Here is a 21779-nt window from a genome sequence, read left to right on the forward strand (position 1 = left end):
ATTTGATGGCATTTGGTAAATAAACGACAAGGGAGGTAGAACAAAATAATAGGGTGATTTACTTTAGATAGGGTGGTTTAGAAAGTGGTCTCATAGAAGTTGACATGTTTAAGCCAAGACCTAAAGAACAGGAGGAAGAAGAAGATCCTGGAGAAGATGTGAATGATTGTAATACAGATAACTTTTTCCTCTACTAGAGGAGCTAAACATCAGGGAAAGCATGGAGGGAGAGTGGTGCTTGCTGTCTGGGAATGGACCAAACAAGACAGGGCCATGGAGACTGTACTTCATTCTGAGTGAAATGGAAAGCCTACAGGGTTACAAGCAGGCAAATGAAGGATCTGATTTATATTATGAAACATTACTCCTTAGCAAAAGCAAGGCACTCAGTGAGACCCTGTCTCTAAATAAAACACAAAATAGGACTGAGGATGTGACTCCATGGTTGAGTGCCCCTGAGTTCAATCCCTGCTACCAAAAAAAGAAAAAAAGAAACATTACTTTAGCTATCTTGTGGAGAAGTGATTGGAGGGGAACAAGAGCAAAATTAGGAGAGCTGTTCAAAAGTTCTTGTGGTATTCCAGGTTGGAGGTGGTGATAGTTGGATATAGGATGGTGGTGGAGAGTTGGAGAGAAACAGATGAGTCCAAGATATATTTTGGAGGTAGAGTCCAAAAGGCCTGGTGGTAAAGAAGCCATAGTCAGGGAGGACTTAGATTCCTGGTTGAACAATGGAGTGGACATATTGCCATTCTCCTCTTTTTTCAGTCTATGACACTACAACTCCAAGAGATTATGTAACATGTCGCAGGAGGTATAGTTAGTAACTGATGTGCCAGGATATAATTGTGGGTCCATTCAAGTCCATACATAACCAGCTCTGTATTCTCTTTACAAATGAATCATATCCTGCTGTTTTCTAAAAGGAGAGAAATGATTTTATGCTGAATTATAACCTGTTGCCCACAAATGTGCAGATATGTTATCTGAAGAATGTTTTGTCCTGGAATAGACTAGAAAGCATTATTTGGATCATATTCTGGAGATGATGTTACTCCTTAGGTGTTTGATGTAGCTAAACAAGATCAAGTCTGAAGGATTGGAAGTAATAATCTTACATATTCAGATTCTGTTGCAAGTCAGAAACCTGTTTCCTCTTTTTGTCCTTTTCCTATGGGATCAGGAGATGTGTTATCCCAGAATTTCTCTGAGGTTCCTCAGCAATTTATTTAATGTTGTTAAGGGCAGTTGCCCTGGGAGAAGTGGTCTTAGTCTGGGGGAAAAAAAGAAAAACAAAGTATGTTAATACAGACCAGAGCCGAAGCCACTCCACCCCATGTCTACAGATATGAAGGGGATGGGAGACCCCTGATAGGCAGATAGTAGGGATATTGATGGAATAAGGCAGGATTAAATTAAAAAAAGAAACAAGTAGTTTGAAAACTCAATTATGGGTGATGACCCTAATACAAGATAACTTCTCAAATACATTTTGGATGTCCTGAGACTTTCTGGATCCTCCTGCTATTTTGGGCATCTGTAAAATGGCCCTTGTACTTTATTTGCAAAATCATAGGTCTGGGGAAAGGCATAAGAATATAGGAACATGGGTTTACCTCCTTGGAATGATTAATTGTGGAATAAATTGTAACTGTGTCCTTTTTTGTAGATGTTGGGATTCCCATTTCCTGTGGAAAAAAAATCACATACATTTGGCTCACACGGAGACAAAGAAGTTCATGCATAAATATATTCTTGGGAGAAGCAAAGTGATGAAAGAGGGAATATGTCAAAGTTCTTTTTGAGGAAGGCCAAGGAGTGTGTTTAGCAAAAGGTGCTGGAGACCAAGTCCCACTAGTTTAGACCTGGAAAGTTTTAATGACTTTTCCTGAGACCAAAACTGAAGAGCAAACCAGAGGCCCTCAAAAACCAGAGAGAGACAGAGAGATGGCCTTGTGTGAAGAGAGGGAACCATTCTCATCCTGCATCCAACTCTACTCTCCTCCATCAATTTTATAAGAACCAGCTTGTATACCAGATTATTACTGTACTATATTTTCTTATCACAGGTTTTTACTTGTTATAACTGGAGAAGTCCACTTTGCCTAATCCATTTGTCTCTATCTGTCATTATAACTGCCTGGTCACCACATCATTGGGGGTCTTCTCAAGCGTTAGGAACTGGTAGATTAGGAACACCTGGTCATCAGACAGGCTCTGTCTGAAATATGCAGTGCAATAGCAACAGCAGAAGTCCCCAGTCCCCTTGAAGAACCTGCTCATAAATTAATGACACTTTAAATTAATGAAGGAATATTTAGAGAACTATTAAACCCTCAAAAACTACATTTTTTTTAACCAAAGAAAAAGCTGGAAGTTAGTTTCGGGTTTTCTGGACAGTGATTCAGTTTTCCTTGAACAGGAATTTGGAAAGGCAATCGAACAAGCAAGAGTATTCCTTCTTGTCCCTTCTCTTCAAGGAGCCTACTTCACAAATGCCTGTAAGGCAGTGGGTGAGAAGGATTTGCTTGGGGAATTCAAGATTTCTAGCTGGGTCATTGCTTCCGTCATTTCAAGAATGGCAAATTTTTTGCCTCCCAGGAGGTATAGTGTTATTTAGAAATGTGACATATAGATGTTTTATTTAGGGGTGGTGGAGACAGGAGTTTATAATGCTTGACCAAGACCATCCTATTATGTTGGCAGAGGAGAGGACAGCTGCTCATGGGTTTAGTTTCCCCTGCTGTGGAGGAGTTGCAGATTCTTGCCCCTCTCCCCCTCTTGAGAGACAACATCTTTGCTCCCCTAATGTCTCTACATCTAGGGTAAGAAGCCTCCTGTTATGGAACTGTCTCCATGGATACACTCAAACTCAGTGGAACTCTGATCCAGTCAGCAAGTATTAATTGAGTGTCATGTTAGGCTATAGGAGAACAGAAAAGAAAATCTAATTCACTCTTTCAGGCAGCTTTTTATTATACTGAAGGGACAAAACCTACTGGGGCATCAAGCAGAGAAGAGTGGAGAGCAAAGAAGGAATACATGATCACTGTGGGAGCAGCAGACCCTAGAAAGGTCTTGTGCTATCTTTGTAGCCCCTGTTGCTGCCTTCTCTCCTCAGTATTGGATGTCAGCAGTCAGATGATTGTGACTGATAAATTTGTGGGTGATCCCTGTAAAAAATAGTGACAGTGATGTAGTATGAATCTAAAAGGACTCACCTGTTTTGGATAAGTGACCTGAGCATACACAGTGCTCCCTGGAGAGACTGAAGTGTACTCTATGTTTTGCAAGGACTCTGCTGTTAAGACAAAAAGGCACTGTCAGTGGCAGAAGGACTTTGGGACTACTTCTCTCAGTACCTTGCCTTTTCTGAGCACTTTCTGTCCCCAAAGAGGCAATTGTCCAAGTCTCCCCTTTCCTTAGGGCTCACTTGTACAGTTCTGTGTTGAACCAAAAACTTCTTAATCATGTGGTTTGTTTCTGACCACATCTCTTGAGTGGGAAGTGCCCTTACACTTCAGAAATTCCCTCAGGCTTCTCATGTGAATGACTAAATAGCACTATCTACAGAAGAGTTGGAGATGCTGTGAGCATAATGCAGGAAACATTTATTAAACTTTCACAGGCCCTTATGTTGAATTTGATTATATTAGAGCTGAGGAACTGCAGGCCCAAAAATCTCAACCGATTTGTGCAAAGTCACACAGGAAGTGATGGAACAGGAACTGGAATCAGTGTCTTCTGACCCCAGTCCTCAGGCTCTTTTCTAAGCACTGATGTCTCCCATCTCTTACCCATGGAATAAGACTCAAAGCCAATTTGAGTTCAGAGCCTGTATTTGCATCTCTAGATCACACTTTCTTTTTCAACTGTGTCTATCCACTGTCCAAACCCTTGCTAAACAGCAGTGATGGATTCACAAGCAATTTGATTTTCAGTCTTTGATCCATCATCTTTTCTCTGCCTGAGGTTTTCTGGGTGCAAATGGACAGGCCACCAGCCCTTTCACTACAACAAATTTCTCCATCAGAAGGGAGGAGAGTGACTCTGATCTCACTGTGTGAGATCCTTCTTAAGCTTGTGAGGGACCCTGTAGGTCTCATGACTATGAGTCATCTCTTGTACCATGGGGTGCATCTGAGTAGTAATATTCTGACTTCTTGTCAGCCTCCTTCCTCCTTCTTTCATCTTTCCCTGTCTGCTTTATGATCAGTAGTTAAGAGTGTGGGTGCTCACCAGGATGCTGGGTTTGCTGAGTACGCAAACGGAGGGAACCTGAAAAATAAATGAGGAAATTGAAATGTCTGAGAGAGGGTCTTCTTATGTCCTACCCCCAGGGCGCCTCTCTAGAGGATGTGGAGGAAGGGGCCCCAAAGGAAGGGTAGGTGGCAAGTGGACCCTGAGGCTGAGTCCTGCTTCTCCCACTAGGACACCTCCTTTAGGATATTAGCAGGTGCTGGTCACATTCCGAGGGTCATCCCAGTGTAGCTGAGCCAGGGTTTGTGTCCTCCCCACACTTCACTTGTTTTCCATAAAAGATTCTTAGCAATCAGAGGTCCCAAACTTTATCTACAACCTTGGAGGAGAGACAAGTAGGAAGAAAGAACACCTGCCTGTTCTTTTCTTCCAAACAGGTTTGCATACAATGATGACTATAGCAAGTGGAAACAAAGAAGCCAGAATTATAATCCACGCGCTCACCCCATATAGATTTTCTTTAGTTAAAACACCTGAAAAGAAAAAAAAGAAGTGGAACTTCTTCATACACAGAGAGTGAATCCCAAAGTGTTTTTCTCAGGGCCTCTACTGGGCCTCTCCTTGGCTGCCTGCAGGGATTGGGTGGGTCCCTCTGTACCCAAGAGCTCTAGGGCTCTGGCAGGATTTCTGGAGAGTGAAAATCCCAGTGGCAGCAAGGTAGGATGGAGTCTGGTAGAGACAAGGGGAGAGAGCAGTTCTTTCTGAGTCCTTTTTTTTTGTCCCCCCTCATAGGAGGGCTTGCAGAAGAGGAAGGAGGAAGGAGAGACTGTGGAGGTAGCGAGAAGCACAGAGCCCCAGAGGCTGACTACACCCCACCTCCAGTGGCAGTTTGACTGTCTCCCACTGCCACAGTTTTGGGAATCTTGTAGGATGTGAGGACATGGTACACCCCACAATTGCTCAAGGCTCTCAGAGAGACCTGAGGCTGACTGTTACCTGTGCAGAGACTCTGGGCAGTGACAGAGAAGGATAAATTGCTGACAGGGTTCTCAGCTATGCAGGTATATTTCTGTTCACTGGAAATTTTGGGGTCCCAGGAGATAGTGAGGTTTGGTTCTCTTAGAGAGATGTTTCCTGAGAACTTCCACCCAAATGAGACAGTATCATTTGGATTCTCCACAGAGCAGGTCAGGTGGATCTCACAGGTGCTATTACCAGATAGTTGAATGTGATGGGTAACTTGTAAGTTACTCAGTCGTCCTGTGTACAGAGAAAAGACTTGGGTTAAGAATGAATGTCTCAGTTCAGACTGCTCTAAAAATTATTCATTACCTTTATGTTTTGGTATTTCACTTCTGCTGTATGCTGTGGCCTGTATACTCTGTTTACTCTGCTTGTATTATCTAATTGATGGTAGCAAGGTCTGGAGTGATAAATGAAAGAGACTTCAGTGAGAGAAATGGGAAGGGAGAGACCAGTTAGGTAATTTGGGACTGGTCTCTCTACCTTTCTTGGGTCCAGTTTAATCCCTGGGGTACCTTCTGATCTATGGACAATACTTCTCATAAAGATAATTTAGACACTATGTCGAGGGCCTCTCCTCATCCTCTGAGTTGATATAAATGCAGAAATTTCTGAGACCAAAGACTAGAAAGTGTTGCCTAGAAGACACAGCTATTGCCTAGAAGTAACTATGAACCAATAGAGACATGAGAGCAGGACAAAAATAGGCCCTGACCTGAGGATGGAAGTAAAGGTAACCCAATAAAGAACAGAAAGTCCAACTCTTTGGTTAGAAAAGACTGAGGAATGCTTTAAACTTAATTAACTGAAGGGTTGGGGGTATAATGCTCAGTGGCAGAGCATTTTCTTAGCATACACAGGGCCCTGGGTTCAATCCCCAGCACTGGGAGGAGGGAGGACTTAACGGAGAAGTTGTGGAACTAAATATACTTATAACCTGCCAGAATGGAGTTCTGGTGAAGAGAAAGGGTGTTGAATTTGAAGCCAGGAAAACCTGGGGTAGGATCATGATTTTATTGGTTACTGGTCACATGACCATGGAGAAATTATTAATATCTCTAAGTGTTGGTTTCCTTATCTGGAAAATCAGGTAATCGTATCTACTTTTCAGGTAATTATGAGCATTAAGAGAGACAGTGACTAACGCAGAGATGACAAATAGTTGGCATGAATGTTATGGCTGACTTCAAAAATATGTTGTTACCTTTTCCCATATAATGAATATATAATTGGGTATTTGACATTTACACCTGGATATGAGTATATCACAAGCTCAGCATGTCTAAAAGGACTTCTGTTTTTCTTTCTAAAATCTGCTCAATTTGTACCCTTCCCCCACTTAGAGATAAAAATGGCATTGTTTCATTCCCTGGGGACAAAATCCCTGGAACTATCTGCGACTCATCTCTTTATCTCATACTAAAATAAAAAAGTTCTGGTGACTTTTCCTTAAAATACGTCCAGAATCTAATCTCTTCTCACTACCTCTACTGTTACCACACTTGTCCAAGCCAGCATCAATTCTTGTCTGGATTATTTCAATGACTTCCTTTATGGTCCAGTGGATCTCAACAGTGTAACCAAAGATATTCTTTAAACAAAGTCAAATCATCTTGATTCTTTGCAAAACCCTCCAATGGCCCTCAATCTCATTGACCATAGGAGCCAAAGTCTTTATGATGACTCTCGGTGCCTTACTTGATACAGCCCCCTATTTCCTTTCCAATCTCATTTCCTATTACTCCCTCTTTCACTCTGCTCCTTGATGTTCAGCCTCTTTGATGTTCCATGAGCACGTCAGGCACAGGGGAGTCTTGCTAGGTGTGCTCTTCCTCCAGATATCTGAATGGTTCACTCTCTTACCTCCAACAGACCTTGGTTTGTATATCCTGTTTTCAGTGGGGCGTATTCTGATTATGCCCTTTAAAATAGACTTCTACTTCCCAGCACTCTGATGCTCCTTATGTTGTTCTAATCTCCCTTTTTATTTCCCCATAGAACTCATGACTTTCTTACATACTTCATCACTTGTTCATACATTATATGTATTATTTATTACCTGCCTCCACTACCTATTCAGAATGTCAGGGGGGTGGGGATCTTTGTGTATTTTGTTTACAATTTAAGTGGCTAGAAGAACACACGTACATGTACATTATTCATGGCCAACATGGACCATGTCGTTGACTCAGTAGGTAAACCTAACATGTCTTCGACATCTTTCTTAACACTAAACTCTAGTCAGTTACTCCCGATTCATTGGTATTGGCCTATAACATCAAATCTTTGCCACCCTTATATCCTCATGCATAGGGAAGATTGGTCAATATTGAAAAACAAATCTACGTATTACATTTCAAAAATTCCTTTGCACTCTTGTAAAACCAGTTGCTGAAGCTTACACATCTTTTTGTGTGTGGGCTTTTGAAGGAGAGATAATATGGACTTAAAAAACATTTAGGGAAAAAAGCCCTGAAAGGGATTGATATTGAGTCCCAGGAGTATGGTTGTTGCAGGAGAATTCATGCTTAGCGTCTCAACTGTGTCAGAACATTGTCTTAGCAAATGTTGGCATGGTGTCTGTTCTTGGGCTCTCCATTGTATGTGTCTCACTTCTCTTCAGGGTCCTAGTATTGCCTTGATCACCTGATGATCAGTGAGGGTGATCCTGTCTATAAAGGCTTGGTGATCCCCTAAAGATACATCCATGTCCTAATTCCTAGAACCTGTGAATATTACTTTATTTGGAGAAAGGGTCTTTGCAAAAGGAATTAAGTTAGATAGGAAGATTATCCTGGATTATCTGGGTGGGCCCTAAATCCAATAACAATCGTCTTTACAAGAGTAAAGCAAAGGGATATTTGAGAAGACAGAAGGGGCAAAATCACAGAGAAAAGAAGAGGTGATGTCGCCACAGAGACAGAGTGGAATGATGTGGCCCCAAGCCAAGGAATACTGAGGAATGCAATCAGAAGCTGGAGGTACAGAAAACAGAGTCTTCTAAGGGCCAACAAAGGGAGTGCACTGCAGACAACAACTGGCTTTTGGACTTTCAGTCTCCAGAACTTTGAAAGAGCATGAATATATTTCTGTTGTTTTAGCCCTTAACAGTCTCAGAAAATGAATACCCTGTCTTGGACCACTTTGCCCCTTTCGTTGGAATCTTCTGCTCAGAATTGTCCCAAATATCCTTTCTCCCCCAGTAATCTTTACCTGTTCCATGTCATATTATTTCAAGGACATGACTTTGACTAATCTAACATGATAGACTCATCAAATATCTAGGGGCTTCACACTAAATGTTAATGAGCATCCCATTTATAGAGACATTTTAACAATATTTTTTGTTTTTTTTTTTTTAGATCATATCTCTTAATCCAAAGGACTCCAAATGAATTTTAGACCTTATGGGATCTCTGGTAGGTAGGAATTAAAGAATCTCAGTGGTCTTCAAAGTTGTCTAGTCTGGAGGCCAACTTAATGCTTGAACCCCTTGTGAAACATCTCTGGTAAGTGATGGTTCTAAAGCTATTTATGGTATCTTTGAATATAACTGATTACTACATTTTTTTTTTCTGATACAGATCATAAATTACCTCATTACAGTTTTCCTTAATTCTATGTTGAGGATATTTTCACTGTTTAATCTTGGGGAAGCATTTTTTTCCCTAATGATCAACATGAACCATCTAGGGAAAATATTGTTAAAGATTAAATAACATTGACAGAAAAGAGTTTTCTCTGTCTTGGCTCAGCCTCACAGAGTACTTCCTGGGTAGACAGCTGTTCTGCACAGATCACACTATTAGATCAGGCTAGCCTTTGTGGCAGTCTTGTTAGGTGGAAAGTGCTGTTACATACCGTGTCTGTGACTGTAGGCAAGTTCCTGTGACCAAGTCTATACTGAAGGCATAAGGGTTGCACCTGCCTCATGGAGATTTGTGAGGGTCACATGCCAGATACATGTAATGTATCAATTATACTACATTTCTGGTTGAAGGGGGCCTTTTTATCAGATAAAGGAGAGTGAGGTGGCGCTGAGTGGAGAGCTATTCTCAGCTCTGCCATCGTTTGGCTGTGTAGTGTCACTGAGTTGCTTTACCACTGGACCTCATTCTGACCCCAAATGCCATCCTCTTTACCACTTGACTATAATGCACACTTGTATTCAAATAGGATTGGAAGATCTAATATTTTTTAGTCCATATAAAATTAAACCCAACATTTAGACTCACTAAAGATCCTCAGGGTGTAACTGGAAAACATTAAAAGAGAGCTTTTTGTGTTGATCTGGGCTTTGTAGAATCCTGTGTCTGTCATCGTCAGGTTGCTGAGATGCAAGGAGTACGACTGGGTGAAGGTTAGTCGCTTTGTCCCGTTTTTATTGGGCACCAGGAGTTGTGGCTTTCCTAATTCATTTAGGCTTATGACTGCTAAGATTATTCCATTGTAAGTCCAGCTGATCATGTTGACTTTCTCATCCACAGGAAAATTCAGGGGAAAAGTTACTGACTCCCCCAGAATCCCATTCACCACCGATGAGGAAGAACTGCCTTGTGAAACTGTATTTCCTGTAAACATAGAAGGAAAGGGTTGTAAAACTGTCCATGGCAATCTTCCAATTCCTATGCCCTTTCCCCTAACTCCTCCCATTTGTTAAAATTTTTCTCAAAAAGAAGCCAAGAGAAATGATGGGGAGAGAAAGGGTTAGGAGTGTCACAACAGATAATTATAGCCCCAGTGGCTCCACCTCCAGCAAAACATCTGTTATTCTTGGTGAGTCAGCAGATGATTCTGGCCCAGTGCCTACTTCTATACTAGCTGGTCATTCCTGGGCCATGACTCATACTTTGTTACCCCAGTCCCTGAGTTTCTTGGGCATCAGGTGGTGAGGGACATGAAACTACATCAACTCCCTGGCACAGACTCCAAAAACTTCAAGTCTTTGCTAATGAAGTATAATTACGGTTGGACATTTACTGATTACCGACTGTCCACACAGTATGCTCGCACAATTGAGAGAATTAATAACAGGGATTTACTGCATACATAGTTTTTCCCAATGCATTATTTCATTTGATGCCAACAACAATTCTTTGAGGCAAATGGATTAGATTATTATTTCTACTTATAGATAAAACCCAAGACACAGAAGTTATCTAACTTTCCCAGGGTTACATGACTAAAGAATAGCATAATCAGCGTTCAAACCCAGGTCTTCTGACTTCAACTACTTTTAATATTTTCATGACAACAGAGGTATTTTTTTCTGCTCTCAAAAAGATTTTAGCCCAGTGATTGAAGGGCTAAATCTGATAAAAACAATAATAATTTCAAAGTAACACATAATAGACACATTCTTATAAGCCCGTTTCAGAGACCATTAACATTTGAGTAAAAAGGGTGAAGTGATCTTGATTCTTAAAGGTGTTTTCTTAGTGTTCTTTGCCATTCTTAATGCTTGTCACACTATTTTCTAGTCCTCTATTTGTCTAACTGATCATGCTTGGGTATTCATGTAAGTCAGCACACAGCACTTTGTACTGTTCCTGATGTGTGTTAGGATTTGCAGAAATGTGTGAGTCAATGAATAAATAACCATAACCAGACTTCTTGGGATCTCTTACTTCTCAGAAAAGAGCTGAGTGTGTATGTGTGTGCATGTTCATGTGTGTGCGTGCATGCTTGCGCATGTGTGTTTGGTGTGTGGGAGGGTCACCTCCTGGAATCTTGATACTCTCCGGGAACTCGCACTTCTTTTTTCTTTCCTGATTTGTCATATGGATTCCATTCTGCCATCGATTCCCCTCTGTATTGCATCTTTCCCATCAGTAGTTTAACAAATGGTTATTTGTCTTCTTCGCCCCTCTTACCTCTGGGAATCACATGGGTGAATATCACATGCTAAATCTTTTTTTTTTTTTTTAAATAAGTTTGGGGTTTATTTATTTATTCATTTATTTATTTATTTATTTTTATTTCTTTTTTCACAAGCAAAATCTTGAACCAAAAACATTCATACACACACACATGCACACACAAACGTGCACATACACACAAACAGCTCACTCTTTTGCCTCCATGATGCCTTTAATGCAAAAGTTCCCTGTCCAAGAGTCCTTCTGTGACCATGCTTTCCTCACTACCAACCTCCACCCATACCCAGCTACCTTTGGATTTACTTTTCTCTATAGTACTTATCATTTAGTATACTTCATTGTTTTTTCTTCCTCCTCTCCACTGGGATTTAATCTTCATAGAGGCAAAGTCTTATTGTTTGAATCTAGAATGTTCCCCAAAGTTCTTGTGTTAGAAGCATAGTGTCTGATGCAAGGTTCAAAGGTGGGACTTCAAGCAGTGATTGGGTTATGAGGGCTCTGTCCTCATCAGTGGATTAATCCATTGATAACCGAATGGACTACTGGGAGGTGGGACCCAGTTGGAGGAAGTAGCACACTGGGGTGGGTGCCCTGTAAGTGTTTATCTATTTCCCAGACCCCTTCTTTTTTTTTTTTTTTTCTTTCTCTCTCTTCCCAGGCTGCCATGAGCTGATCACCTTTTTCCCCCTGCATCCTTCTGCCGTGATGTTTCTGACTTGGAGCTAGTCAACCATGGATTAAATCTTCTGAAACCATGAGCCAAAATAAACTTTTTCACTTCTAAGTTGTTCTTGTCAGGTATTTTGATCACAGTGATGAAAATCTGACTAATACACAAAGACTTGTCTGCCTTTTCCACTGTTGTGAATATTTGTGGAGTGAATGTACACATCTCTATCCCTCCTCTTGGGAGTTTTCTGTCCAGGATGTTAAGCTAAATTCCTCTTAGTAAAGACATTGGGATTTATCTAGTCAAGTACTTACTCATCAGAAACTGTTCCTCTCTGGCATAGCATACTCCTTTAAATGCCCTTGCTTTTATAGATTGCAATAGTTTATTTAACAAGTCATTTAGTCTATTATTTGCTCAGTTCTATGCTAATTCAGTGAGTAAAAATTTAGAAATCAGGGCATGCAGACCATATTTATTAGTCTGTATTTCTGTCTCTTTGTTGTAATTATGAGATTATTTTCTCCCTTTTCCATAAACTTGAGAGAAAATATTATGCTTATTTTCCCTGTATTCCTAGTACTTAGTACCATTTGTAGCTGAATAGATATAGTTGTTTCCCTATTTCACCCATTGGTTGATATGTTTCTGGGAATATGAATAATGTCTTAGCATTTTATTTTCCCAGAATCTGGTCTAGGGGATTCAGTGAAACTAAATAGATTAAGATTAGAATACAGCCGGCGCCAATTTCAAACAGCGGAACAAACTGAAAGCTCCGGTGCCGGACCCCACCCCCCGGCCCCGGCCCGGGACCCCCTCCCCTCCCGGGCTTCCCCGGGGCTCCCACCCCTCCCGCACCGCCAGGGACCCGGCCGGCCTGGCGCGAGTCCGTGTCCGGGCCCTGGCCCGGCCCCAGGTTGGAGAAGTCACAGGCGGCGGCGCTGGGATCTGGAGGGTCCATTCTTGTGATTCTCAATGGAGAGTGAAAGCACAGATTCATAATGAAAACCAGCCCCCGGCAGCCACTGATTCTCAAAAGGCGAAGGCTGCCCCTTCCTGTTCAAGATGCCCCACGTGAAACACCAGAGGAGGAACCTAAGTGACCCCCTGCCCAAGAGAAGCCTAGTCAAGCACAGTCCTCCAAAGAGGTGGCAAGTTTCCAACTGGGATCAAGATTATTAATCACCCTACCATGCCCAACATACAAGTGGTGGCCATCCCCAACAATGCTGATATCCAAAGCATCATCACAGCGTTGACCGCCAAAGGAAAGGAGAGTGGCAGCAGTGGGCCCAACAAATTCATCCTTATCAGCTGTGGGGGAGCTTCAACTCACCCTTTAGGACCCCAGCCTCAGTCCCAGACCAGCAATGATTCCAAGAGGACAGAAGTAATTACAGAGACTTGGGGACCAAAGCCTGCAACTAGGGATGCAAATGTTCTCAGACCACCTGGACCCACTGTGGGGCAGAGACTGGAGAGCTGTGCTGGTGGTGAGACAGCAGGCTGCACTCTGGACAACAGCTTAACTAACATCCAGTGGCTTGGAAAAATGAGTTCTGATGGACTGGGCTCCTGTAGCATCAAGCAAGAGATGGAGGAAAAAGAGAATTGTCACCTGGAGCAGCGTCAGGTTCCGATGGAGGAGCCCTCAGGAACATCAACATCCTGGCAGGACTCTGTGTCTCAGCGGCCACCGTACTCTTACATGGCAATGATACAATTCGCCATCAACAGCACTGAGAGGAAGCGCATGACCTTGAAAGATATCTATACGTGGATTGAGGACCACTTCCCCTATTTTAAGCATATTGCCAAGCCAGGCTGGAAGAATTCTATTCGCCACAACCTTTCCCTCCATGACATGTTTGTTCGGGAGACATCTGCCAATGGCAAGATCTCCTTTTGGACCATTCACCCCAGTGCCAATCACTACTTGACATTGGACCAGGTGTTTAAGCAGCAGAAGCGATCCAATCCTGAGCTCCGCCGGAATGTAACCATCAAAACTGAACTCCCACTGGGTGCACGGCGGAAGATGAAGCCTCTACTACCACGGGTCAGCTCATATCTGGTGCCCATCCGGTTCCCAGTGAACCAGTCACTGGTGCTGCAGCCCTCAGTGAAGGTGCCATTGCCCCTGACAGCTTCACTCATGAGCTCAGAACTTGCCCGTCATAGCAAACGAGTCGGCATTGCCCCCAAGCTGCTACTAGCTGATGAGGGCATAGCCCCTCTTCCCACTGCGGGACCAGTGAAGGAGGAGAAACCCCTGCTTGCAGAAGGGCTGTTGCCTTTGCTTCCAGTTCAGTCCATCAAGGAGGAGGAAATCCAACCTACAGAGGACATGCCACATTTAGCAAGACCCATTAAAGTGGAGAGCCCTCCCTTGGAAGAGTGGCCCTCCCCATGCCCATCATTCAAAGAGGAACTGTCTCACTCCTGGGAGGATTCTTCCTGCTCTCCCACCCCAAGGCCCAAGAAGTCCTACAGTGGGCTTAAGTCCCCAGCCCGATGTGTCTCAGAAATGCTCGTGATTAAACGAAGGGAGAAGAGAGAGATGAGCCGGTCTCGAAGGAAACAGCACCTGCAGCCTCCCTGTCTGGATGAGCCCTAGCTGGTCTTCTCAGAGGGCCCCAGCACATCCCGACGAGCTACTGAGGCCCCTCTCCTGACAGACCCTGTCTCCCACCTTGGTTGTCTCCAGCAGGAAGGAGGACCTTTCAAGACCCCCATTAAGGAGACTCTGCCCATCTCCTCTACCCCAAGCAAATCTATCCTCCCCAGAACCCCTGAATCCTGGAGGCTCACACCCCCAGCCAAAGCAGAATGTCTTGATTTCAGCCCAGTACGAACCCCCCAGGGCGCCTTCGGCTCCCTGCCTGACTCCCTGGGGCTGATGGATCTGAGCACCACACCACTGAAAAGCATTCCTCTCTTTGACTCACCCCGAGAGCTCCTCAATTCAGAACTCTTTGACCTTGCCTCTGACCCCTTTAACAGCTCTTCCCGCTCTGATCCGGAAATTCCCAAGCCAGGTTTCCCAGAGCTACAGGTTCCCAGCCTTTCAGCCAACCGTTCTCTGACTGAAGGTCTGGTTCTGGATACAATGAATGACAGCCTAAGCAAGATCCTGCTGGATATCAGCTTTCCTGGCCTGGAGGAGGACCCACTGGGCCCTGACAACATCAACTGGTCTCAGTTCATTCCTGAACTACGGTAGAGACTGGACTTGACCTTGCCTTACTGTTCAAGCTGTCCACTATTCCAGGCATTCATGTGGCTGGGCAGTCCCAAGGCTCAGTGTACCCCAAGCCCTCTGAGGACAGCAGGCAGGGACCATGCTGCTCCTCATAGCTCCCCCAGCCTGATTATGCCAAGGCAATAGTCACACCTTAACTGCTGCTGGGTCCTTTGCAAGCAGTAGGGTAACTGGTCTTTGTGCCACCTTATGCTCCTTGAGAGAATCTGATTCCTCTACTCTACAAGGAGCTGAAGGGTGGGAATGACAAAAGCAATGGTAATAAGGAGTTAGGACTTCCCCAAACTGTTTCTATTCTGTGCCCAGGAGTCTCTCACCTTCCCTGCTCCTTGTAGGGTGGCCCTTGTAAATAGTGTAAATTCTCCAAATTATCCTCTAATTATAAATGTAAGCTTATTACCTTAGATCATTATCTAGAGACTGCCAGAAGGTGAGCACGGTGACAAGGGGTTGCTGTTGCCTCTGTTCCTTGCTTTTGGTTCCTGGAGAAGGGCAGGACCTGCAGTGCGGGTTTCTTCCTGACCCAAGGTACCTAGCTCTGGGGTTCTTCACTGTAGGCACCCATTCTGCTTGCCAGGGTCCCTCTTATTGCTCCTTTCCACCTCCCCACTTTTCCAAGTCAGCTTTCTTGCAAGAAATCCCAGTTATAAAGGTCTCATATCTGGTCAAGAGTTGAATTTTGGGGTGGGTGGATAGATGTGTCTAAAGCAAAGAGAATGTGCCAGATGTGCCCCATTAGATGTTTCTCTGATAATGTCCCTAATCATGCCAGGGAGGTTAGCATTGATGAGAACTCAGGCGGAGGCTTAAGAAGGTAGAAAGGACCCTTGACCTGCCTGGCTTCCTTAGCTTGCACCTCAGCTTTGCAGAGAGCCACCCTGGGCCCCAGCTGACTGCATGTACATGAGCCAGCTCAATAACACTACTGTAACTACCTACCAAATAAAATCCAGGGTGGAAAAAAAAAAAAAAAAGATTAGAATACAGAGAGTTTTAAGGGTCCACCTGAACAATAGGGAGTTAATTTGGAACAAGTAAGAAACATGGAGTATTTTTGAGAAGTGGGAAGGTATGAAAAAAAAACAAAACAAAACAGTGTTTTAGGAAGAAGATGATGGAGGTAGAACTAATCTGATTCTGAAAAGAGTAAAAAGTCAAAAGAAGCTATGGAGTTGTTAACCCAGAAGACTGGCCTATCTATAGAAACCAGGGATATAGTGAGCCTTTTTACTTAGCATGTAGTTCAGAGATTTAGTAGAGAACACTATATAATGATATACCAACAAACTGGAGGAGAAACAGGACAGGATCTTGAGATAGAGTTAGGATAAAAGAAAGTTACTTGTCTAAGTGACAGAGTCCTGGGTAAGTCTGGAGCAGAGGGAAGTGGCTGGCAGAGGATATTGAAGATATGGTAGAAAGAAGTATTTAGAACGAATAGTGCCGTTTCTGAGAGGAAGCCAGGATGGGGTTCAGGAGCTCAGGCAGAGATGTCAGTTATGATAAAAAAAAAAAAAGAATAAGGCTAAGGATCTCAAGAGATTTAAGTGTAAAAAGGGGAGTAAGATTGAGATATTTCACATAGATTATCTTTAAAAATATAAGAGAGGTAGATCTGATAGGTCCAGGAAGAAGATGAATACCCATGGATCATTCTCCAGAATAGATCATATATTAGGTTGCAAAAAAAAAAAAAAAAAAAAACAAAACTCAATAAATTTTAAAAGACAAATAATATAGTCTTCTCTGATCAAAATGGAATAAAACTAGAAATCAAGAACATAATGAAAATCGGAAAATTCATGAATGTGTAGAAGTTAAGTGACATTGTCTAAAACAACCAATGAATCAAAGAAGAAATCACAAGGGGAATTAGAATATATCTTGAGATAAGAGGAAATGAAAACACAGCATACCAAAATGTATGGGATGCAGCAAAAACAGTGCTCAGAGGGAAATTTATAGCTGTAAATGTTTATATTAAAAGAAGAAAGATCTCAAATCATCAATCCAGAAGAAATCAAATCTTCAATACCTGAAGAAACTAGAAAAAGGAAAGCAAACTAAACCAAAAGCTATGAGAAGGAAAGAAACAATAAATACTATAACAGAGATAAACACAAAAGAAAACAGAAAACAACAGAGAAAATAATGAAACCAAAAGTTGGTTCTTTGAGAAGATCATAAATTTTGCTAGAGTGGTGAAGAAAAAGAAATTGATAAATTACTGAATTTAGAAATGAAAGTAGGGACATTACTATAGTGCTTCCATCAATAAAAAGGATTATAAAAGAACACTATGATAATTGTATACCAACAAATTGGATAATCTAGATGAAATAGAAAAACTCCTAGGAACACACAAACTACCAGACACATGAAGAAATAGAAACTTAAGAGAACCTTATAACAAGAAAAGAGATCAAATCAGTAATTAAAAACCTGACAAAGAAAGTCAGGTGATTTCACTAGTGAATTCTAATTCTTCAAAAACAACAATCATTCTTTAATTCTCCCAAAAATAAAAGAGGAGAAAAATACTTCCTAACTCATTTTATTTGACCAGAATAATCCTGATACCAAGGCCAAAGACATTAGGCAAAAAAGAAAACTACAGACCAATATCCTTTATGAAGATTTATGCAGAAGTCCTCAACAAAATACTAACAAACTGAATCCAATGATATATCATGGAGATTATACATGATGATCAAGTTAAATTTATCTCAGATAACCATACCCACATTTACTACTTCTATACAACATTGCGTTGAAAGTTCTAGCCAGAGCAATTAGACAAGCAAAAGAAACAACGGTCATATCAATTGGAAAAGAAGTAGTAAAACTATTTCAATGCAAAGATGGTATGGCCTTATGGACAAATAGAAAATTCTAAAGAATCCACAAAATTTAACCAGAGCTAATAAGTGAACTTGGCAAAGTGGCAGGATTCAAGATCAAAATCAAAAATCAATTGTATTCCTCCACACTTGCAAAGAACAATCTAAAAAAGTTCTTTAGTAGTGACTCTTCTTAAAGTGACCTCATGGGACAAAAAAAAAAAAAAAAAAAAAAGAAACTAAGAAAACAATTCCACTTACAATAGTAATTGAAAGAATAAAGTACCTAGCAATAATTTAACCAGAAGATGTATACACTAAAAACAAAAAAAGTATTCCTGAGAGATATTAAAATACACCTAAATAAATGGAAAGACATTCCATGTTTATGGATTGGAAAACAATATTAAGATGGCAATACTGCCCAAAGTAGTCTACAGATTCAATGCAATCTGTGTATCAAAATTGCAATGACTTTTTCATAAGTGAAAATGTCAATCTTCAAATTCACATGGAATTGCCAAAGTTACTAAATTCATATGGAATTTGAAAAAGTCCCAAATAGCCAAAATAATATTGTAAAAGAAAAATAAAATTGGAGGACTTACACTTCCCAATTTCAAAACTTATGTAACTATGGTAATCAAAACAGTGGAGTACTGGTATAAGAATAAACATATAAATGTCTTTACGGAATAGAATTGAGAATCCAGGAATAATTTCTTCAACAAATTGTATGAGACAACTACAAAAAATGAAGTTAGACCCTACCTCTCACAGTTTGCAAAAATTAACTCAAAATGTATCAATCACCTAAATACAAGAGTTAAAACTATAAAACTCTTCAAAGAAAACGTAGGAATAAATATTCATGATTGTGGATTTGGCAATGAATTCTTAGATATAATACCAAAAGCACAAGCAACAAAAGAAAAAAAAAAGAACAGATAAATTGTACTTCATCAAAATTAAAAGCTTTTTTTTTTCTGGGCGTAGTGGCAAACACTTGTGATCCCAGTATCTTGGGAGGCTGAAGCAGGGGGAATCACAGATTTGAGGCCAGCCTCAGCAACTTCAAATCTCAGAGGAGATATTACTTCCAAAAAGTTTCACAGTCTTTCCTCATCACCTAATCCAGAACACATCTGTTTTCCTGTACCACAGGGCATTGCTTAGTTTCTTCCTAGCACAAAGCTGTGTAATTATGTATACATGTGTATGCTTGTAATTATATATATGTGTGTGAATATGTAACCATGTGTAAGGTGGTAGCTGTGGGCACAGCTTCTGGAGCTAGGCCCCCGGATTCTAGCCCTTGTAACCACTGTTCTCTTGCTGGGCTCTGGAACATCTGCATCTGCATCTGTTTCCTGCAGGCCCAGTCAAATGTGCTTCCCTTTCTACCCTGCCCCCCACTCTAAGCTAGTTACTTAAATGTTATGTCCCTTCTTTTCTCATCTGTGAGAAAGTGCATATTTCATAGGGTTGTTACTAGAAATATCCACAGAAATGGGGAGAATGAGAGGAATTTTAATAGGAGGACATTCCAAATAACTTTTTTTTCTTTTCCTTCCTTCCTTCCTTCCTTCCTTCCTTCCTTCCTTCCTTCCTTCCTTCCTTCCTTCCTTCTTTTTTTGTTTGGTATTAGGGATTGAACTCAGAGGCACCTAACCACTGAGAACATCCCCAGCACTTTTCATATTTTATTTAGAGACAGGGTCTCTCCAAGTTGCTGAGGCTGGCTTTGAATTTGCTATCCTCCTGCCTCAGCCTTCTGAGCTGCTGGGATTACAGGCATGCGCCATCAGGCCCAGCGAGTTCAGTTTTTTCAGGTGAGGGAAAAGGGAGGTTAAAACTCAAGTCACTGGTCCCAGATTAGGAACTGGCTCCTGAATGAATAAAAGAATTCCCTCTCTTTGTGCATCTTCTATGTATTTCTCAAGGTTCCTGTCCTCATTCTACTTTTTCCCTTAGCTTCACTTGCTATCTCTATGGTGTTAACTCTCATGTCTCCATCCACAACCCTATCCCTGGTCCTAAATTTCTAGCTGCTTTCAGCAAATCTCCTTGTGGATGTTACAGACATCTTAAAATTAGTAAGTTCAAAACTGAACTTGCCTTCCTCTCCTTGGTTGGCTTCTCCGTGTTCCCAAAACTGTCACCTTCTTTGTTTGTCCTATTTGAAGTGTGACCACCCTCCCCACCATATTTCTAAATGTCCTTTCTCCAATTGAGTTCTTTCATTTTTATCATTTATCAATATCCAATGTACTATTTTACTTGTTTATAACCTGTCTTCCTGTCAAAATGTCAATTCCACAAGAGCAGGAAGTCCTGTCTACACTGATCATGATGTAGCTCCAGAAACTGGCATGGTGCTAGGTGTTCAGTACATACCTGATGAATATTCTTGGATGACTTGATGGATTCTCTTCTCTTCATTGCTGATTAGTTTAGTAAAGTCTACATCTGTGGCATCTTTGCTTTCTCTTGTGTTACTGACAGGTTCCTCTGACTGTCAGTTTCTCAGAATTATTCAAGAACTTGCCATGTGATGCCTAGTGAAATTTGGGCATTATTTAAATGATCGTATCCTCAGTTCCTCTGTGTTAAAATGGGGCTATCAGTAGTATAAATTCATGGAATTGTCAGGAGACTTCTAAACATGATACACATACATCTTCTGGTCCAGTATCTGAAATAAAGTAATTACTTCCTCCATGCTAACTTTTTATCACATTAGTTATTATGGGCTTTATCTGGCAGCTTTCTTGTCTGGTCTCCTCTTCCTGAACACTATACTTTGGTCACAATGAACTGTTTGTAGTTTCCCAAGCATAATATGAAATTTCAGATTCTCTATGTAATGGACAGCTAGGAACAATAAGAAGTCTACATTGATTAAGTCCTTTCTTACTGACATATGAAGCATTGCAGGGTTAGCTAGCTAACTCCTGATTTGCATCAAAGGAAGGGGAAGCTTACATATTATTATCATTATTATTATTATTATTGCACTTGGCAAGAAGTAAGAGAACTATTTCTGTTTAGATCCCCCAAACTCAGACTACATGGACTCATAAGTTAGATGAGGATAGTGAAGCCTATAAAGTATAATTAACTTACCTGAAGTTGCACAGTAACATAGTAGCTGAACAGTAGAGGACTCATTTTCTTGATCTTAGTTCTCTTCACAGCACAACATGTAGGTCATAATCCCCAAATAGTCTTAACTCACAAAAGCCCATTTCACAAAAGCCCCAGAAAATACATCCCTTACAGGCAGATTCATTTGAAGTTGTTACCCCTAAAATCATCTGCAACCTTTATTATTCAATGCAGAGAGAAGGTGGCAGTTTATAGTTCACCATTGTGAACCTACCTGCTTCTTGGGTACAGTCAGCCAGACAGCAGTATCTACATGATTTAAATTGAGCAGGCTGCACGAAAGCAAGGAGTCACTTAATGACAACGTGGGGTCGCAGGAATATTTACCTGAGGCACTGCGGGAGACAAGTAGGAGAGATTGGAACAGCCAGAACATGCTTTCAGAGGAGGAGACCCGTACTGGAGACACTGAGTGAGTCAACAAATTGAAAGTACCTCTTAGGGAAGACTTCCTTCCTCTTAGAGGTACGATCTGATTTTTTTTTTTTTTTTTTTTTTTTTTTTTTTTTTTTTTTGAACCCAGCAGCGCTCTACCACTGAGCTGCATCCCTAGTCCTTTTTATTTTTTATTTTGAGACAGGTCCTCACTAAGTTGCTGAGGCTGGCCTTGAACTTGGGATCCTCCTGCTTTAGTCTCTGAGTTGCTGGAATTGCAGGTGTGTGCCACCATGCCCAATTTATAATTTTAATTCTTAAAATTTTATTAATATGTATGCAGTGGCCTAATGTGCCCT

The 21779-nt window shown here is 41.4% G+C and overlaps 1 protein-coding gene and 1 pseudogene across 3 annotated transcripts; one reads left to right on the forward strand and one right to left on the reverse strand.

Moving 5' to 3' along the window:
- Window positions 1-1180: 1180 nt before the first annotated feature.
- On the reverse strand, window positions 1181-21456 carry SLAMF6 (SLAM family member 6). Of its 2 annotated transcripts, XM_079108579.1 has the most exons (8): window positions 21373-21456; window positions 9459-9794; window positions 5197-5460; window positions 4617-4733; window positions 4240-4278; window positions 3222-3301; window positions 1617-1688; window positions 1181-1273 (listed from the first exon to the last, which is right to left on the reverse strand). In XM_079108579.1, exons 1-8 carry the CDS (start codon window positions 21419-21421, stop codon window positions 1226-1228), a joined length of 1005 nt encoding a protein of 334 aa, XP_078964705.1. In that variant the 5' UTR covers window positions 21422-21456; the 3' UTR covers window positions 1181-1225. The 2 variants fall into 2 exon arrangements, with proteins under 2 accessions (XP_078964705.1, XP_078964706.1); XM_079108580.1 differs by lacking the exon at window positions 4617-4733.
- Window positions 12654-15985, forward strand: LOC306666607 (forkhead box protein M1-like; annotated as a pseudogene). Its single transcript has one exon. The product of its transcript is annotated as a forkhead box protein M1-like (transcript).
- Window positions 21457-21779: the final 323 nt, after the last annotated feature.

This window comes from Sciurus vulgaris (genome assembly GCF_902686455.1).
Source record: "Sciurus vulgaris genome assembly, chromosome: 1".
Lineage (NCBI taxonomy): Eukaryota > Metazoa > Chordata > Mammalia > Rodentia > Sciuridae > Sciurus > Sciurus vulgaris.